We start from the raw sequence: 20882 nt of genomic DNA on the forward strand, positions 1-20882 counted from the left end.
GCCATTTATTTAATGAAGAGTTATGCTGTCTTCAACTGACTTTCCAACTCAATGTACACAAAGAATCACATCACAATATAAAATATGAATCAGTTGGCTGAGAACCACTTTTCCCTAGACTTCGCACCATCTGGGGAGGAGGGTCATCAAAAAAACAAACTATTCACGAGCCAATGAACCAAAGAGGACTAAAGTTAGTAGATAACTTGTAGTATCAAGTTAGTAGCCAGTTTTACTTTCTACAAAGCAAGAGGCTTATGCTCAGCTATAACATTCCTTCCCTACCATATTACAGAATGCATCATTTCAATACTTGAGTTTACATCAAGTGCAAACCAGCTGCAGATGAAACGGCCATTGTGTGAAAAGCTGTATTTCTATTGGGATTACATTTCTGTCTCTGACTAAACTCAAAATTATTCCTTCCTTTCAATACCTTTTTGTGATTTTACTGAAACTAACTGACCAAGCACAGTATATGCACCAGTCTTAGTGGCTCAGTAAGTGAAAAAGTGTGGCTTGAGCCACCATAACATTCAGTATTTGGATTTTATACCTGACCAAGGACTACTAAGAGGACATTTCACCATTAACAAAGATGGAAAGCTGCTTTCTTGTTCCAAAGGTATTTGAGTTGCTTTCTCAGTAAAAATTAGAATATTTAACAGAGCAATCTTTTTTTTTCTTTTCTTTTTTTTTTTTTTTTTAAAGTTTCCTGAAGTTGTGTCTGGCCAACCCATGTTCTTACAATTGTTACTAGGAAAAATAATAATAATAAAAAGTCAGATTCACACATCAAACCAGAAGGAAAGAGAGAATCAAAAAAACAGCAACAAAAAACAGCAGAAGTTCACCACTTCCAGTCTACAGTCTTGCATCTACAACTCCATTTCTTCTTCTGCACACCCAGAGATTCCCAAACTAGTATACATATCTGGAGACACGACAGTCTGTTGTGATTCAGGGAATATTTCAGTCTGTGGGTCAAAAGCAGCTCTTGGTGTTAACTGCTTTGCTTGACACCCTTCTGTACTCTGCTGCCTCAAGTTCTTAACAGAAACAGGCTTCAGTTTATCTGTGAGAAATTCAGGAAGAGGTTTCCAAAGCACCAGCTCCATAGAAGGACGGCTCCTAGAAGGGATGGAGTGCCAGTTAAATTACAGTTCTCCAATCACAACTGCTAAATGCAGAAGACCAGTGAATATCTTCATCCTTCGTGCTAGCCTGGAACTATATTCCAAAATGCATATACCAACTATTAAATTTCCTCTTCCTTAACTAGTTCCATTACTTCTAGTTCTAACCACGCGTTTTCTTTCACACAAAATTTGATGAGTATTGTTGGTCACACTTCAGGACCTTCTTCTTTTGGAAACCCGCATATATAAAAATGAGGATATAGTTGTTTATTCAACATGTTTCATTCTGTACAAATGAGGAGTACAAAACACAGCTTGATGACCACTATAGTTACACTCATTTTGTTTCACATTAGGATAGTTTTTCCTATTTTTGACCAGATGAATGGTCTGCTACACAATGTTGGCTGCATCATGCAGTAATTAAGGACATCTCCACAAACACAAGACCAGGCCTCTCATTTCATTTGCATGTATTAGCTACATAGCACCATGATTTCCTCCAGAACTTACATAGACTCTATTATTTTCTTTGTCAGGACTTCACCAAAATCCCTCTTCATCCCTTTTTTAAGGGTATCTGACAGGATAAGAGTGGGCAGATTGCTAACATTTCCATCAGCATGAACTTCCTCATCTTCATCAATTATCCTAGGAATGGAGGGGGAAGAGGGAAATAAACACTATTGAGCATACTGTTAACAGGCACATCCACTGCAGTTCTATCTACGTGCACTGCACTATACAGTGTAGATAGCTGACCTAGGCTGGGTACCAGAAGCAGCGGGGCCATGTTAACATGAGTCTCTCTTGGGCCAATATACCCTAAGAATGACTGTTACCATAGAAGCCACTTGAGCAGCTATGCCACTTCTGGTACCTAAGCTAGCTTTGTTATCTTTGCATGGTCCAGCAGTGCACAATGCACACATACACTGAGAAGAAAAAAATAAAATACCACAAATTCACTTCCGGGAAAGTGTAAAATTCAGTCATATTACAAAAGTGAGTCTCAGTTACGTAGTAACTTCACCAGCTTAATTCTTCAGATGTCAACTCAGAGTTATTTAAAAGCTAATGAATATAGTTCTTATCTTTAAAGATTTGGCATCAGTGTCTCTGATTAAGAGCATAAAAAGTTAAAGCATTTAGAACAAATTGGAGGCACCTCCTTTGTTTTTGATAAACCTTTTATAGAGAATTTAGTAGGGTAGCTGGGAAGGAGGGGGAACAGTCCTCTGAGAGTTCTAAAGCAGACTTTCTAATGCAGGTGTAGCCAGATCACAAAGAAAAAACATTGTTACTTTTATTTGCCTATGAGAAATGCATCTCTTCGTGCATCATCAATTGAGTAATCATCTAAAAAAATCTTTTTTTTTTTTTTTTAATTTTGACTTTTCTAACAACTGTCTGCAGTGTGGTTTTTTTTTTTTTTTAAGAGTATTCTGGAATAATAGCACAACTGCAGTCAACTGATATATACACAACATGCTGGAAAACCTTTCAAATACAAGAATGCACAATATGTTTATCAAATGACTGTAAAAATCTGCCCGTGGCCACCCTGCCATCCCAATATCAAGCCACCTGATATTTAATAGCAAGATGAACCTCAGTCTTAGTGCATACGTGCAGAGAGAGATCTCTGATTCATGCTAATTTGTACACTAACAAATTCACATCTGTCCTGAGCGTTTAGAAGAATTAATTGCAGAACAAGCTGCAATTGGTTGAAAAAAAGCTGAGCTCAAGTCAGACTATATAACATGGGTTAGAATTAGAGCTCTGGATACTCACAAAAGAGTGTAAGAACCCATTATGGTACATTGATGCTGCATGATTATTTTGAAGAGCATATTTATTCAGCATCTCTTGCATCCTCAAGTTCAGATCATAATAGCAGCCCCAACACTCATAAAAACATAGGTAGCCTACAAAGAAACCACTTGCACACAAAGTTGATCTCAGACTTACAGTAGTGTTACCACACTGCTAAATGCTAGTTTTACCCCTTACTGCCCACCAAAAAGGGAAAGCTCAGCAAAGCCAGTCTACTCAATCCCTGCATTTACCTGTCCTCAATTTCCTGAAGCTTCCTGCGAGCAACCTCGCATTGCTGTTCCCCCATTGTCTGATCCATTTCTTCACAGGGAATTTCTAACATGGCAGTTTCAGGACGGCTGCCACCATACCGACTTGCTACCTCCCCAGCTGCCTGCTGACCTGCACAGAGAATCCATTCTTCAGTGTTGGGATTCAAAGGGCAATTTTTGGTTCCTGTCAGTCTCTTCTTCTTCACAGGACAGCTAGGAAACAAAATAAGTTTACAATTGACAAAAGAGAAATGTTGTATTCTACACAAAAATATGTTATAGAAAGTAACGTGTGTTTCACCAGATTTGACTAACTATGGAAATACAACCTCCACAAAACAAGACAACATTGCTCTTATTAAAACATGGGTACCCACGCAAGAAAAATCAGTACTACTCAGTTAATTAGGTAGCTGAAATGGATTTGGGCTTGCTCATGTGCAATTCAGGGGAAGAGTTCCAAATTGAAACAATGGAAGATGCTCCTTTCCTACGTATCCTGTAGATGAGATGTGCTCAAATCTTTATTGAAAATAAAAAGGAAATTCTTATAAGATTTCTCAGGCTATTAAAGACAAATTTAATTTACCCTTCTGCCTCTTCTTCTAGCTTATGCTTCTTTCCACCTCGAACAGTGACACTGTAAAATAGAGAGAAATGGTTTTTGGCTTGCAATTCTATCTTCCAATGACATAGATTTTCAAGCAATATTTTCCTCCCTTTTCAAACTTCACGCACAGCTTGAACAGCAGTAAGAGCAACAGTTGCCACATGTCACCAGTTGTGAAGGGAGTGAAGGGTTGGACAACGAGGACCAACTTTTGTTCCAAAGAAAATCAAAGAGGTCTGTAATTGCTCAGTTCTCTGAGCAGAATGCCTGATAATTTCTCCTTTATATTATTTCTTTTTCCCCAAGGGGCAAGAACACTTTTTGCTAAAATTCAAATGCTTCAAAACTAGCATGTGAACCAGCTTCAGGCTCTAATAATACATTGTTGACAGACTCAAATTAAATGCGACCAAACAACAAAATATGACAGAATAAGACTTTATACAAGTATTTTGTGTTCACATATTAGAAAGAGTGAGTTTAAAAAAGAAGTACAAGAGCTTAAAGCATATCAAGATCTAGGAAAATTCGATCACATTTCTTTCTTTTTTGAAGGTTCCTTCATCCTTCACCAAGAAACTTAAAGGCAGTAGGAGAACCAACGCAGTTCTAATGTACAAACAATACAATACCGGAAGAAAACAAATTCGAACCTCTCTTGGAAAGACAGGTTATTTCACAAGGCCAGTACAAATAAGGAACATTTTCCCTTCCCCGTTCCCGCAGTAACGATGTTGATGTTGGTACTTACTGGCTGTGACTCTGCTGCTGGTGCAAGCCTCGCGGGTGTGCCGCGTTTGTGAAAGAGCCCACCGGAGCGACAGTCAGGCTCTCGTTGTAACTCCCAAGCGCAGCAAGAGCGGCAATGTCAAAGCTGCTCTGCAAACACGCGCCGGAGGAGCCGCAGCCATCGGCGCCGTCGCTCCTGTTCCCCGCCAGCATCACGGCGGGGGGCTGCAGGTACCCGCGGCCGGCAGCTCCGGGCTGCGAATCGTCCCGCGCGACTCCCGGCAGGCCGTGGCGGTCAGGGGCCGCGGCCAGCGCCTGGGGGAACTCCAGGGCGGGCCCCGCAGGGATGCCCGGGCAGGATCTGCCCAGAGCTGCCATCTCCTGCCGAGCAGACAGAGGACGTCAGCCCCGCCGGGCCGCGAGGGGCCGGCCCGGCACCGGTGCCGCCGCAGGGCGAGCGGCTCCCCTCAGGCGGGCCCGGGGCCGGCGCCGCCTCCCGCCCTGCGAGAGCCGCGCGGAGCTCCGGCCCGCGGCCGTCCCCGCTGCTCGCGCCGGCCCGGCCCGGCCCGGAGCTCTCCCGCGCAGGCCCGCGCTGAACGGGGCCGAACGGGACCGGACGCGGGCGGGCGCCGGCAGCGGGGCAATCGCTGCGGCAGCGCGGGCGACCCGGCCCAGCGGCACTGCAGGCAGCCCTCGGCCGCGGCCGTGGGGCGCCCCACCGCAGCAGCAGGGAAGAGCCTGAGCTCGCCCGCCCGCGCCGTGCTCACCGCCGGGCCGGGCCGGGCCGCGCCGCTCTCGGAGTCGGACGGCACCGCCAGAGGCCGAGTCCTTTCCAGGCCTTTCGCCCCGCTCGGAGAAGGCGAGCGCGGCACTATGGGAGCTGTAGTCCTGGGCGGCGGCCGCGCGGCACTATGGGAGCTGTAGTCCTGAGCGGCGGCCGCGCGGCACTACGGGAGCTGTAGTCCTGGGCGGCGGCCGAGGGGCGCGAGGTGCGGGGCTGCGCGGGGGCCGCCCGAGTCCAGCTGCTGCTGGGATGGGGGCGTGCGGGAGGCGCCCTCCTTGCCCGGCAGCGGTAAGGCCCCGGCCTCTCGAGGGCACCTCGAGACAGAGCCGCTGTTGTTCGCGGACTGCAGGCAGAACCGCCGGGTCGGGGAGGGCCTCCCCTGGAGCAGCCAAATCCTGATCAGGTGAGGAGCTCGGCCGGCGGCTTTTCGCCGGCTCCGTGGTGTGTGGTTTGGGGAAGAAGCTGGGGCTGTAGCTGCGAGCAGCAGGCGGTATGACGCGGAAGCACAAGGTAACTGCCTGTCATTTTCCTTAGTAGCTGAAGTCTGTAGCTAACTGGTGACTGAAGGGCATGCTTTCTGCTCCGATGTAATTGAAGAAATTGAAAGTGGTATGAAATGTATTACCGGGAAACTTGCTGTTGTGAGCTACTTAACTGCTGTCGTGGCTTCGTAAGACTTAGCGAGCGCTGGACGTTTCCATCTAAAGAAAGTCGTGGACTGTTGAGAAGAATCCCATTGGCTAGAGGTGGACCCAAAATTCTTTGTTTTCGTACAATAACAGCTTCATCTCTTTGGCACTTTTTGTTCCTGTAGTGTAGTTTATTAAAATTTTGCAAAGGAAATCTAATTCAGCCCATGGTAAGAATGGAGTACCAGCCCCTACTGAGAGGGTCTAGCATGCGCAGCAAGGTAAGCAGAACGTTCGTGGCCTCTGAAGATGGATCCTGCAGAAAGTTTTTAGCTTTAACATTGATTGATGATTGCAACATTTTCTTATTTTCACATTTATTTTTAGGTCATGATTAGGCTTGTGAAGTTTTGTATTGTCCTTAGACTGCAAACTGTGTCATAAAACGGAAGCTGTAAAAGCACGTTTTCCGATTCTTATGTTCTTATATTGAATGTTAAACCATTTTTTGTTTGTGGCCTATTTCTAAAATGAGGTGGAACTGATAACGCTGTTGTCCATACTCTAAGAAGTCTGGGCTTAAACTCCAATGTGACACAATCTGTGATGGCTGATGAGCAGACTGTTTTGGACATGAACAAAGTGGAGGTGTTACAAAAACATATGATGTATGTTAATGATTCTGGGCTTGTGTCTGTCTCTCTCTCTCCTCCCCCTCCCCCAGTGCTCTCTTCTCACTGTTTTAATGCTTACAATACAATGATATAGTAGGAATACTTTATTGTAATTGTAAAATATAAATCATTTTTAATTATTCATCTGAGTAGAGCTTGAAGTTCTTCACAAAAAGTTATAACCAGCTGTTTAGCAGATCAGGAACCTGTGGTGCAGGGAAGTGGAGTGGCTTGTTCAGGTCTAATGAGTCAATGGCAGAGTTAGGAATTAAATCCCTGTGTTGCTGTTAAAACTGTCAGTGCTACTGTGCTTTTGTAGCTCTCAATCAGGATGATGTTATTTCTTGTTTTTTTTTCAAGACAGAAATTGTGAGTTTGTTAATTCTCATTTGGAGTTATTGTTTCTTTTACACCAAACACACAGTCCTAAAATTCTTTTGTAAAAAACAGAGACTGTGAGCAGCATGGCGTGTGCAAAAAGCATTCACGCAGTTAGTAACTGCTGCTGTTCTGAAGCAGTTGTGTATCCTACAACTAATCTGAAAACTTGTTGTGTCTCTGAAGAATGCTAGTGATCATGGCCAAAGTCAGTGTGAAATGTTTTTCCTATTACAGATATTTGAGAGCTTATGTCATTTTCTAACCAAACACTTTCACAGCCTGAAAAAATATGTGGTTACCTCACCAATCTTTGTCCTGGGTATTATATGCATGTGAGCTCAAGGGTCTATCTCTTTTCATACTTGACATTCTCTCTTGTTCTCTAGTTTCCTAGCTGGACCTTATTTCTGGCTGTTTGCGCCGTGGGAATTGGAGGGACCTTTCAATATGGATATAATGTTTCCATTATCAATGCACCCACCCAGGTAAAATATTGTCTGTTTTGCAGTAATGGAGGTATCCTGTCTAACTGGACCAAGAGGACAAATGCACTTTGACTGTGGTGGCACCGGGTTCCAAAGCAGTATGAAAGATCCTGCTGATTTCCAGAAGGGTTTCATATGAATTTGTGAATACCTCCTATCAGAAGTATTCTGTGTCAGACAGAAGTGCCAGAAATCCCATATAAATAGCTCTATTAAAATCTGCTTTAGAAGGATTAACAGAATAAATAAGATAAATAAGTAACATTTTCCGGTTACACCTGTGACTAATGTAGGCCAGAATACTAAGGATACTTACAGCAGTCCATCACAAGGTAGCTTACTGAGAAAGGCCACCTTAGGCAAAAATGTTGCATCTGTAGGGCCTGAGTACCCATCATAAGTATTTTCACCCACTGGTTGTGAAATATGTAATATGCCAGAAATAGAGGGAGAGTCCAGGAAGTTTGTTCATCTGTGAAGTCTTTGCTTGCTGACTAAGAACAGGAGCCTCTGAGTACAGATATGTGTCAGTTCAAGAGTTTCTAAAGGCAAATTTTAGGATACCAAACATGTACAATGACCATTTCAAAATTTTGACACGTGAATACTGTAAGAAAGGAAGAAGAAAATCAGAGTTGCAGAAGGGCATACATAGAATGCTATGCTTGTATCATCATTTCTTTCTGCTGCAGCATATTCACAGGTTCTTAAATGAAACTTGGATTAGTCGTTATCACATGGAATTAAGTCCAGATTTGTTGACTTTTCTTTGGTCTGTCATTGCTTCTATATTTTCACTTGGAGGTCTTTGTGGAGCCCTTATTGGAGGCAGCATGGCAATTCGGCTAGGCAGGTGAGTTACATAGGCAGGCAGACACAGAGCATGTTTTCTTTTCCTACCTTTTCATTGGGATGTAAAGGAAATCAGTGGAAAGTGGGAGTGGGAAACAATGTACATTAGGTGACTATAAATGTTTTTCACTTCAAAGAGCTTTCTAGCAGAGTTTTCCATTTTGTTCCAACATGACTTAAAAGATGAGCCAGAATGAAAGCTTTCCAGTCCAGTCTTTTCCATTACATTTATTGAAATCTCAGAAAGAGTATGGAAATACTGTATGAAAACACAGGTTCCACATGCACACATTTGATAGTAAGGACATGCTGTGAACTCTGTAACATTTCATAAAAACTCCGTATAGATGCAGCATGAATGGACAAAACCAGACTCCTACCTTGTCAGGCCTTTCTGTCTCGTGTTATCACAGAATCACAGAATTGCAGGGGTTGGAATGGACCTCCAGAGATCATTGGGTCCAATCCCCCTACCAAAGCAGGTTCCCTAGAGCAGGTTGCCCAGGTAGGCATCCAGATGGGCCTTGAACATCTGCAGAGAAGGAGACTCCACAGCCTCCCTGGACAGCCTGTCCAGTGCTCCGTTACCCTCACCGTGAAGAAGTTGCATATTGGTGCAGAACTTCCTGTGCTCCATTTTGTAGCCATTGCCCCTTGTCCTGTCCCCACTGAAAAGAGGTTGGCCAAATCCCACTGTTGCCCACACTTAAGATACTTGTAAACATTAATAAGATCCCCTCTAAGTCTTCTCAAGGCTGAACAGGCACAGGTCTCAGCTTTTCCTCATAAGGAAAATTATGTTTATAAACTTTATAAGGATATAAATTATCCTTATGTTTAGACTTTATTTTTGAGTAAATAGTTGTATCATATTTCATCATTACAAAGCCCATTTTTTTCCCTATCGCCAAAAAGTAAAATATTTTTAAAAACCCATTATTGCTGATTTCTGTATTGTTTTTTTCCTCTTCAGGAAAGGAGCTCTTTTGATGAATAATATTATTGCAGTACTGGCTGCCATTTTAATGGGGATCAGTTTTCCTACTGGTTTGTTTGAGTTACTGATTGTTGGAAGATTTTTGATTGGTATAAATTCAGGTAAATGATTTCCTATTCCTACTTTCAATAAGCTACAGTGAATAATAACTTATTGTTACTGGTGATTCTTTAAGTATTATAATACATCTTTGTACACTGCTTTGTAGATATGATGATCAAAATTTTCTGTTTAATATGGAATCTGAAGGCAGTTCAGTTCATAGAGAAATTAAAAATAAGTCCAATTTTCTGCACGTTTTGGTTCAGTTACTCTTTTCAAAGCAAAATCTAGAGACTAAAAAGACTCTAGTGCTGTAATGCTGACCTACCATGATATGACCTGTTTGTAAAGGCATGGAGAACCGTATCTTTGGTGTGGTTGTAATAAGCTAGAATAAGAAGGTGTTTCATTAATGACTGCTCAGTATTATTCAATAAACAGACTATTGTAAAGGAACAAAATGTTCTTGAGCACATAAATCCAGGGTATGCACTGCATAGCATATGCTTTGTGGAAACAACAACAAAAGTACAATCTATTAATAGGAAAATGTTTCTCCATTTACTTGCAGGTATTGGGATCTGTGTGCAACCTCTGTATATTGGGGAGGTTGCCCCAAAACATCTTAGAGGTGGCATGGCCATGGGTAGTTCCATCTTTCTGACTGGGGGGATTCTGACAGGACAAATAATTGGTTTGAGGTTAGAATTTTTTTTTCTGCCTACTGTGCATTACTCACATTTAAATAATTGTAATTCCCTGCAGCTCCCCGCAAAACACTCATTGTAGCATTAGTGAATGACTTCATACAGAACGTCTACCTGTAGGAAGATAACTGCTTTTATCTCCTCAGGGAATTATTCTCTGTGTAGGTGAGTCAAAACAGAACAGCACCAGTTAAAGAAGCACATTTAGGCCAAGTTCATATTTTTGCAGTTTCTTGCTGGTGACAAAGAAGTATAAAATAATTCATACAACAGGACTTGAGAACAAGTCCTTGAGAACAAGTTGAGGGCCTCTTAATTTTTATATTGTAGCACAACTGCTGTTTTTGTCCCTTGTGAGATCAGATGAGGTTGCTAGGGACTTCATCCGGTTGGTTCTTGAAAAATTCCAGGAATAGACTACATAACCTCAAGATGAAAAGCCTCTTTCATGAAGTCTGCTAGAAGCTTTCCCCTGCCCTAAGAGCTAGTACCCTGAGTAACAGCTACATTCTTATATTATCTACATTCTTATTTTTTCTCTTCTCTCTTTCAGTCTACCAAAGCCCTTAAACCTTTCCCTTTTGTCTTTATTGCTACCTTCTAAATTAACTGATTTTGCTGGATACTTTAGGTTTGAATAAAGTAGAATATAAACTTTAGACTGCATAACCTAAGGTCAATATTTAAAATGAAATACACTTTCTATTTTAACAAGTTCATATTGCCCACAACACATCATCCTGCAGATTCTAACTTTATCAATTTTAATGATTCCTTTCTATGTAAATACACTTTCTAATTCAAACAACTTTGAATAGGAAGTGGGATCAGATGACCTTGTGTATTCCCTTCTATGGCAAATTATTGTATGATTTTCAAAAGCAAACGGGAGTGTTGGTTCTGACCTTAAAGTGAAGTCCTTAAGTTCTTACGTTCCTGTAACCCTAGAAAATGCTGCTACAACAAATCTGAAACTAGTGCTTGGAACCAACACAGCAATAAGCAGCAGTAAAGCAGTGTTGCTTATTTATTCCCAAGTGAAACCTAATTTCAGAGTGGGTGGCAAGTACTTTCTGAGCCTCCTTCTCTTGAGGTTCACAAGACATAGGTAATTAGTTACAGGGAACAAACATCTTGCTTTCAGTAGTCTTCTGAAGAGTCATCAATAGCTAATTACCTTTTTTTCCTTCTTTTTCCACGCCTCTTCCAGGGAATTACTAGGTGGAGAAATGTATTGGCCTCTTTTGCTATCCAGCAGCTCTTTTCCAGCATTTGCCCAACTTTTATTCCTGCCGTGGTTTCCTGAAAGTCCCAGATATCTTCTTATTGACAGAGGTGATGAGCTGAGCTGTGCCAAAGGTAACTTACAGTGTATATACTTTCTCTGCATCTTCAAAAGTGTACAATGAGTATATTGGGTTTCAGATTTTCCTTTTCTTCTTATCAACGCAGCATAGTTACATTGCCTAGTACCTTTTGGCCTATGTTTTTTTGTTTGTTTTTTGTTTTTAGCTTTGAAGCGATTTCATGGCTCTTTGCAGTATCAAAGGGAGATGGAAGACATACAGCAGGAATGTTTTGCCTTGGATGGGGAAAAACCCAGGAAGCCCTGGCAACTATTCACTGATCGCAGTGTGAGATGGCAGCTCATTACTGTGATTGTCATGACTATGGGCCAGCAGCTCAGTGGGATAAATGCTGTAAGATTTCATACTTAAAAACAACTTAAGCAATTATTTAACTTCCGTTTATTTTTCAGCCTTTTCTTAAAATGAGGGGCCCGTGTAGAGAATCTCAGAGAAATGGGATAAATGAGAGAGAAAACCTATCTTATTCATGTTTATTAAATTGAAGCACATTTCTTTTTTTTTTTTTTTTTAATTATTATTTCCATGTTTTTGGTATGTAAATTGCTTTGAAGAATGACTTAATTTTTGTGTTTACATCTTTATTCTTCTGAAAAAGTAAATAAAGGTGGATCAGCTTATCCCATGCCATGTAGCTTAAGAATGATGAAACATTATATTTAGTAAGTTGAATAATTATATTTACTTTTATGATAGCAATATATTTACCTAGATGCTAATTTATCAGGTTCTTCTTGCTGTTTAGATCATATTAAAAAGTCACAATATAAAATATATTCAGGAGTATGTTAGTATGAACTTGACTTTGTCTCCAAGTGACAATTTATCTATTGGGAATGCTCAATTCTTTTATTCCTTTTTATTTTCTTCCTCCTTTTGTAGATTTATTTCTATGCAACTTACATTTTTGAACAAGCTGGGATCTCAGCAGAAAAAATCCCATATGTGACACTTGGCACTGGAGCTTGTGAATGTCTCACAGCCCTCACCTGTGTATGTACCAATTTCTTCTACCTTCTAGCATAACGAATAACAATGCTTGAAGAACAACTTTGGTAAATATGAGGTTGGTATAGTAATAAAATATTATGTCTTACCCATAGGGTTTACTGATCGACTATGTGGGAAGAAGATATCTTATCATTGGCGGATACCTCCTTATGATCTTTTGGAGCATTGTTTTAACATTCTCTCTGACTTACCAGGTGTAAAGAAGGACTCATTTATATTACGTGATATAACTATAATTGAGTGAAAATCTGTGATGCTCAAAAGAAGCTGGTACATAAGAGCTGCATAGATTTAAGCATCAGTGTAAAAAAATGACAGTTGAAAGATTTGATTGATTCTCCCACTATATTTCCATAAAGTAAGAGAAAACTCTCAGATAAGACTTGATCCTGTACTTGTTTTAAAACTGAAATTGAGTTTAATGCTGAGGAGGAAAAAAAAAAGCATTGACAAAACAGTGTTTATTCTATCTTTTAGGATGAAATACTAGATAGTGATGATATTAAGCATCAGAGTCCACTTCACTTAATAGGAAAGCAAAATAAAAATATTGCGTGAGTACCGTTAAGGGCTGCACACATTGGCAAGCAGGCCACAGAAGAAGCACCTGTGGTAATTTCTGAGGTTGGAGTAAATTAAGCTGCTAGGCCAGGCAGAGAAAAAAAAAAAAAAAAAAAAAAAAAAAAGTCAGGTTATAGTCAGAGGCCTAGATTTAATCATTTTATTGTAACTTTTGTAAATTTCTAGGTTTGCTTTTGAATAATGACATTTCAAGCTTAGGTTTGGACTATCTAACACACCTAGTTTCATATACATGTATTAAGTGATCCTACCATTTCTTTACTACGTTGTTGAACTTATGTATACATAATGTGATGAGAAAAATCTGTTTATGCTATGAAAGTGCTTAGTAATGATCCTATGAGTTATCATTATAAAGTACCAGAATAAACACTGACAAAATGTTGGAACTAGTACCAATATATAATTGTGACTTTTTATATTTGTGTACATTTTTAGTCTTAGAGGACTAATTATAAATCTCAACAGAAGTACTAGACACAACTTAGTAAAAATTGAAGTGAACAATACTGACTTTCTCTGAAGCAGTAGTGTTAAGTGCCTTAAGCATCCATGAATGACTGGGTCTTAGTTGAAATAAAATAGCTAAGAGATGTGTAACTGTTAAACTCATTTTTTAAAATGGATTATCAAAACTTAAACTAAAACTTCATTTTTTTCTGTTTCAGGAATTGTACTCATGGGTGCCTTATGTGAGCATGACATCTATATTTGCCTTCATACTGAGCTTTGGGTTGGGACCAGGTATCACACAGTAAAGAATATTTTGAAGTGCTGAACTGTGTCTTGGAGGGTGGAGAGAGAAATGTCTGCAGCTCTGCTGTGTAAGCCAAGCAGTAGCTATTTACTGTATGGCTGCTGATGCTCTCTGGTTAAGGAATCCAAGTGAGGCAGTCTTATCAAAATGGTATAGTTTCAGTCTATGTAGCCTGAAACAGGCTTACGGTGCATTCTTGTCAGGGCCAGCTACGCATGAGACAGGAGTCCTAGTTCTGGCCATTAATTCAGTCAAGTCATACAAGAAGCAAGGGAAAAAAAACTGTTATGCTTTTTAAAGGAATTCTTGCTCCTCAGCAGTTGTGCTGAAAAAGGACTAATTCTTAGAAGAATGCTTACTATGTGGGCAGTAGATTCAGAAAGGTGCTGTTAAGAATACTTAATTTTATTAATTTTTAATAATAGATTGGGATCAACTATTGGTATATGGAAAAGCAACTCAATTTTTCTGGCATCAGAAGTACTCTGCAGATATTTACAATAACCCATGCTGTTTCCGAAACTCATTCCCCCTCAGGTGGCATAACAAATACCCTGACAGCTGAATTATTTATACAGTCTTCACGTCCTGCTGCTTACATGATAGGAGGGACTATTAGTTGGATTAGTTTCTTCACAATTGGAATGCTCTTTCCCTTTATAGTGGTAAGTTTGCATAACACATTTTCCTAATTGTCTAACCTCCCACTATCTCCTCTCTCAGGTTCCATCAAACTGCTTTTTCTTATACAACATAAGAAACCTTACATACGACTTATATAAACATAAGATAAATAGAAACCCTCATCTGAGCCTAACTAGATTCAGTCCCTCTTAAGGGTATTGTTTTATTTTTGTTTGTTAATATCTAAAAGTGTTAAGTTAAAATAGAAAGAATTCATGAGAGGTTTGGATTTAAAAAAAAAAAAAAAAAAACACAAAAAAAAAACACAAAAAACAGAAGGTATCAAAACTAGAAAAAATTAAGAAGATACTGAGATTCAAATAAAACATTTCTTGATAGTTCCCTGTGGTTTTACGTTGGAGTAGAAACAGTACTTGGGGCTAATGGTTTGTATCTTCTTTGAGAGCTCACTAAACTTACATACAGAGAATTCTGTGATCAGAAAAATTGTTAGGAAAAAACATATAGACTTTTATTTCTAGACTAACATTTTGCTTTAGCACTTAAGAGCAAAACATGCATGAAGAACATGCAGCAGAGTATCCATCTCAACTGGATAATCTTTTCTTCTTGGTAGAACTCTGCTTCTGAACAAGAGGTATTTATTTTTCGTATATGGCGCTACAAATTTTCATTCATAAAAAATGTTATGAACCTAAAATATTAGCTAAATGTTACCAACTTAAAATATCTAAATTATTGAAATTTTTATTTTAGTGAATGCTGACTTGCCATTACATTATACACGATTCATATCGTGTATGGTTTGATTTTAAAAATAATGTTATTTCACACTAATTCTGTGCATGCAGTAACACATGCGTGTTTAAACAGTTTAAGTCTCTGGGTGGCAGTGTAAGGGAATAATGGAAACAAAGCATTTTGTTTTCCAACCCCTGGTCATACTTGAAATATGTTGCAATCAAATAAATACAATTTATTTTCAGAAAGGACTGAAGCAGTATTGCTTTCTGGTGTTCTTACTGGAGTGCTCCTTAGTTGCTGCTTTCATCTTCCTCGTAATTCCTGAGACAAAAAACAAGTCTTTTCTGGAAATCAAAAAGGAATTTCACAAGCTTAATTTTGGAGGAAAAAACAAAGAAAAGGAAACAGAACTTTATGAAAGAAGACAACTCCATGATGAATTTTAAATCTGTGTTATTCCACAGCTGTTATAAAACTACTTCAATGAGAACTATGAATGCTGTCCTCTAAATTAGCGATGAACAAGTAGTTTATTACTTCCTCCTGTATATTTAGAGGAGGCTTAATTAAAAGGTGAGTTAATCTTTCTGAAATGCTGTTAAGACAGATACTGATGAAGTGCTATTAAAACATTATATACGAAGACTCGATGTTTAGTTACAACTTGATGTTGTAAGAAATGCTGGTGGAGGTTGATAAATAAATTCCACTCCTCCTGCCTCCAGCAGACTTTGTCAGACAGGCAATACAAATCAGTAGCTTTTATTTCTAATAACCTCACTTCAAATTCAATCATCGAGCATATGTTAATACTTTACTGAATAAAGCATACCTAGTATTCTGAGGCATTAAATCCCAAACATGAACTTCTGTGAAACAGATATTTGAAGAATTCTAGTCAATTTATTAACTTGAGGTATTTAGTTGCTGTTTTTCATTTAAATAACTTCTCTGAAAGATTTAAGGAGATTCCTCCTCCAGTTATATTGCTGTAACCGCAAAAAGACACAGGCATTCTATATCAAAGAAGTAAAGGCAGGACAGCACCTATGTGAATTTTTCTTGTATTATCTTTAGTAATGATGTTTATTCCAAAGGTTTGTTTCTTAAAAGGTAATAATAAAAGTTTCTGGCACTTGAGTGGGTTTTTGATTTTTGTTTCCCCCTCTCCCTTCCCCAGCATAGAGGGAAAATTTAACATTTTAAGTTGTGCAGCAGGGTAAAACCCCTTCTAATTTTTTAAGGTCATTTCCTGGCAGATTAAGTTCAACAACACAAAAAGAACGAAGTAGAAAAGAGGACAGATGATTTAAATATATATATGTATTTTTCACCCTTGAAGATTTTTCCAAGATGGTTGGATAGAACACATACAATGAGACTAAGAGAGCTTGAAGGGCCTGCTGAATGAGCGTTCTGTTTAATCTTCGTTATTTCATGAAGGACTTTTCCTGAACTTAAAATAAACTCTTCACATTTTAGTAATCAAAAGAAATCTTAATTGCATACTGTTTTTATGTGTGTCTCTCTGAAAATCATTTCTATACCTGTAACTCTGCTAGAACAGTACTGTTAACTTACTCGTTACCACTTTTCTGGCTGTAAACATTTCCTGCTTCCATCTGTACTTAAATAAGTGCTACGGTAAGCGCTGAGTTTCTTCTGTCTTCCTTCTCTCAGCATTAAAACTAAGAAAAATGTAGGAGGCGAACACCATTTTTCTGATTTTGGTTACTAAATCAGATGTTTAATTGAAAATAACATTAACTCTTAATGATAAAGGAGGCAGTATCAGGAAGGCATCTTCTTGTTCTTTAGTTTATCCTCTAAGTTTGCAAAATATTTCATTTTGGCTAGAAGCTGCTTAGCTTCTTGAAGATCATCTGAAATGAAATAAAAAAATTACTAATTTACAGAGGGAGGACTGAGTTTTCATTTTCAAAATGGATCTCAAGATTTCATTGACAGCAATTGTTTCAGAACTAAGAACTGCAAAAGCTCTGGGAACCCATATACTATTAAAAACATGGTGTCTGTTATTTCCATCTTCAAAGGTTTTGGAACACCTTAATTGAGGTGTTCCACAAAACATGTAAAAATATACAATTGAGAAAGGAAATGTGACTTTTCTGTAAAGTGGCTATAGTATTGGTGTAGCCACTGAGGAATTTTAAGTATAAAGACCATACAGACATTTTGAGAATGGGGGAACGCATATAATTAGACCAACTACCATCACTGAAAAATGCAAGATTCATAGCACTCTGATACAGACAAGGGCAATTCCAAACTGATACTGAAACAATTGTTTCTTAACAGAGCAAGTAATTGGAGGGGAAAGATGGTTTATCACCTACTAACAAGAACAGATGAAGTCCTTAAATCTTACAGTACAAAGAATGGCATATTATAAAGTTATAATTCCTCATGTGCAGGCCTAGCTGCTACTACTTTTCATTTGATGTTTTACAATTGCAGCACACACTACATAAACCAACAGTAAAAGAACTCTGAGACTGAGGAGAAAAATAAAAAGTGGTCTTCCCAGTGTAAAAGTGTTGTCTGAAATGATTCAAGCTCCTGCCCGTTAATTGGTTGTGGAATAAAGTTACGTTGATTACTGTGGAGGAAGGCCCTAATACCTTAGACTAAATGGGGCATTGCATCCTGTCTTGCTATATGGCTTCAGTGGTAGGCACTCCAGACTTCCACTGCAAAGAAAAGCATTGACTATTTTGTTGACAGCTTCAAGTCCGCAGAACAAGATCTCCCCAAACTCAAGTTTGAAACATCAAATAGGCCATAAATTTGAATGAGAAAAGTCTGTCCTTCCCAGTATTAGGAGAAACAAACAAACAAAAATTCTTAATGACTGTGCTCCTGTTTAAAGTGGTCATTTTGATGTGAATGGAATTAACTGAAACTAAAAAAAAAGTTCAAATACAAATGTGAGGTCCTGAGTTTCCTGAATCAAAAGGTCAAGCTTAGAAGCATCTATTTTTAAACATCAAACAGGAACAATTGTTTATACAGTATTTCTGTTCAGTAGTTCAGAAAATGAAAAAGGAGAACATGGCTTTTCTTAAGCATTCGTAACATATATATGGCGACTAAATACTTGATTAAAATAGCTACCTCTTTCAAAAGCTGCGGTCACCTCTTTGGTCAATTCTTCTCGTTTTACTGTAAAACAAATTATTCAGATTTTGTTACATACTCAGTATATTTAATACCAATGCATTCTGGCTGTGGTGGGAAACAATTACTAGTATCATAGTCTTCTGGGAGACGAGAAGGCTTCCCATATTATTGCTGGCGATTATTTTTATTATCATTTCAAATGTACTCCTTTATTTAGACAGGTTTACAGACAGCAATGCCTCACTCAATGTGTTCACTAGCTTCCCAGAAATCTACCTACTATTAAATTGCTTCTTTTCTACTTAGTTTTTATTCTAGTAATTCTTGTTGCTTTTGGCATGCTCTTGTTATTGTAAAGAATTAAACATAGCAAGAAACCCAATGTTTTGGTTATCAACAATATAAACAAGGAAGTTGTTCGTATAAAAACAATAATCAATATAATGTTTGCTAAGTTGAAGAAGATGAAAATAATAAAATACCTGAATAAATTAATAAATTATTTCATGTGTGCAGTCAGGTATTTTAATAAACTTTATTTTGAGTGGTTCTTTCCTTTAGAGCAATCTACTTGCCCTGATCTGGTGGAGGTTGAATGAGAAGTTTCTTTTTATAGTCAATAAATATACCTATTTTGTCATCAGAATAGGTACTGTTATTTAGATTTTCCTGAGCCAGATTTGATTTTAAGTGGCATAAATTGGTAAAGACATTTTTATTTGGGGAAAAATAAAAGCTCTTACAGCAAGTCAGTTCGAGACTTAGAATAATTTAATGACAAGAGTACTAAAATAAATAAACTGAATAACTTAAGAATCTTCAGACACTTCCATATTACACAAGATACAGGATTATAAATTCATTCTGTACAGAACTGTCAGATCTCAACCTACCTTTAATTAAAGTTTCAGTTTCTTCAAGGCTATCCTCATTTTTAGACTCTGCTAATTTCTCATTGATTTCCATGATTTCCGTGAGAAACTCTGAATCTGCATCACAGTCTGTCTCTTGTGCTGGTTCTACTCCATTCAGCTCCAGCTGGTGGAGAAAAGGGGAATTTAGAAACATTCTCAAATTTATTTCAGTGTGAAAGATTTTCTTGAATATTAAGTCTTTTAGCAAGGCTTCTTATCGATAAATTTCTGGTTTTTAAGCTTATTCCATGAAATCTGCGTAAAGCCAGGTCAGCCTTAAAATCTTAAGTCTTAAAAAACACTCCATAGGTGGTCCATAAAAATCAGCAGTTAACTAAAGCAGGAAAATATAACAAAAGCTGCCAAAGGCCAAAGCAGGTAACAACCAGGAAGCAGGTAACAAATAAGCATGGCAGAAGCAGGGAATGAGGTTATAATGATCACTAATGTGTTAAAATAGGGGGAAGGATGATTAACTTTCAGACAAGCTTTTTTTAAATCCATGGTAATCCTGTTTCTTCTTCAGGGGAACACAAATTAGCATGTGAATGATAGTATCACAGGAATTTTACAAAATTGATTCATTGCATTACCACTACGACTTGTTATAGGTGCATTGATAATGGACTATGGACCATTGATAATGGGTGTAGTGGACTCCTTACTAGATAGAGGCCGCGGCTGAGAGGATTCAGGAGGGTTTGATAGGCCTTGTTAACCAAAGAAGAGTGTTGCTCTGAGTAGTGCTGTTCTTTCTGCAAATGGAAGATAAATAACGCTTATTAACAAATTAGTAAGAAGGGGCAAAATAGATTACCCTTTGTTGCCTGCATAGAAACAACATTCCCGTAACAAACGAACGTAAAATGGAAAGTTGATTTTTAACAGAACTAAAAAGAACGGGGAGAAAACTATCTGGAGTTGTAAGCTTTGTCGCATCACATAACGAAGATCACAAGAACCTCAGCAGCACCTTCTCATCATCCTCCACAACAAGTCCGTGAGCAGAAGCCTCTTCTAAGTTCCTCAGGAACTAAACCTAGAAGTCCCCAGGCACACGGCTGGCGTTCCTTCCCGCAGGGCCCGGCGAGCCGTGCCGCCAAGCCCCGCCGCAGCGCTGAGCGGGGAACGGGGCGCGGGGGCTGAGGGCGGCCGGCGCCGAGGCGGGCGACGCGACGAGACGAGGCCCGCCGGGCACTCACCGGCGGCCTCTGGCCGAAGCGGTCAGGGTGAAGGGCGCGCTGCAGGCTCCGAAAGCGCCGCTGCAGCCGCTGCACGTCGAGGCGGAAGGAGCGGTCACTGCGGGCGACAGAAGGCGGCGTGAGGCCCGCGGCCGGCTGCGCCCCCGGCCGCCCCGCCGGCACTCACCAGTCCATGAGGCGGAAGAGGTCAGGCCGGGGCCCCGGCGGCTGCAGGGCCCGGCAGCCGGGGCAGAAATGAGGCAGTCCCGCGGCGCCAGGGACGGGACCGCCGCAGCTCCAACAGCGCGGGGCCGGGGGAGAGGCCGGCCCGACGCAGCGAGGCCGCAGGGCCGCCTCGGAAACGCGGAGCGCCCACCGCGCCCCGCCGAGATGCTGCCGCAGCGCCGCCTGCATCCCT

General features: G+C 39.8%; 3 protein-coding genes across 7 annotated transcripts; 1 reads left to right on the forward strand and 2 right to left on the reverse strand.

Annotated features, from left to right (window-relative positions):
- Window positions 1–799: 799 nt before the first annotated feature.
- On the reverse strand, window positions 800–4949 carry CCDC117 (coiled-coil domain containing 117). The gene is made up of 5 exons (XM_032199148.1): window positions 4594–4949; window positions 3822–3872; window positions 3212–3445; window positions 1653–1790; window positions 800–1131 (listed from the first exon to the last, which is right to left on the reverse strand). Exons 1-5 carry the CDS (start codon window positions 4947–4949, stop codon window positions 879–881), a joined length of 1032 nt encoding a protein of 343 aa, XP_032055039.1. The 3' UTR covers window positions 800–878.
- A 592-nt stretch (window positions 4950–5541) lies between these two features.
- LOC116496235 (solute carrier family 2, facilitated glucose transporter member 11-like) lies at window positions 5542–16368 on the forward strand. Of its 5 annotated transcripts, none has more exons than XM_032199172.1 (13): window positions 5542–5758; window positions 5890–6265; window positions 7426–7524; window positions 8217–8377; window positions 9350–9474; window positions 9987–10116; window positions 11333–11481; window positions 11635–11822; window positions 12372–12482; window positions 12593–12694; window positions 13751–13826; window positions 14377–14504; window positions 15471–16368. In XM_032199172.1, the coding sequence occupies exons 2-13, from the start codon at window positions 6212–6214 to the stop codon at window positions 15672–15674; spliced, it is 1527 nt and encodes a 508-aa protein (XP_032055063.1). In that variant the 5' UTR covers window positions 5542–5758; window positions 5890–6211; the 3' UTR covers window positions 15675–16368. The 5 variants fall into 5 exon arrangements, with proteins under 5 accessions (XP_032055063.1, XP_032055064.1, XP_032055066.1 ...); XM_032199173.1 differs by having other exon boundaries at window positions 5893–6265; XM_032199175.1 differs by lacking the exons at window positions 5542–5758; window positions 12593–12694 and having other exon boundaries at window positions 5783–6265.
- Window positions 16369–16942: 574 nt separating this feature from the next.
- HSCB (HscB mitochondrial iron-sulfur cluster cochaperone) lies at window positions 16943–20878 on the reverse strand. Its single transcript, XM_032199178.1, has 6 exons — window positions 20652–20878; window positions 20486–20582; window positions 19949–20038; window positions 19263–19407; window positions 18364–18411; window positions 16943–17111 (listed from the first exon to the last, which is right to left on the reverse strand). The coding sequence occupies exons 1-6, from the start codon at window positions 20876–20878 to the stop codon at window positions 17020–17022; spliced, it is 699 nt and encodes a 232-aa protein (XP_032055069.1). The 3' UTR covers window positions 16943–17019.
- Between the last annotated feature and the right edge of the window lie 4 nt (window positions 20879–20882).

This window comes from Aythya fuligula, chromosome 17 (assembly GCF_009819795.1).
Source record: "Aythya fuligula isolate bAytFul2 chromosome 17, bAytFul2.pri, whole genome shotgun sequence".
Classification (NCBI taxonomy): Eukaryota; Metazoa; Chordata; class Aves; order Anseriformes; family Anatidae; genus Aythya; species Aythya fuligula.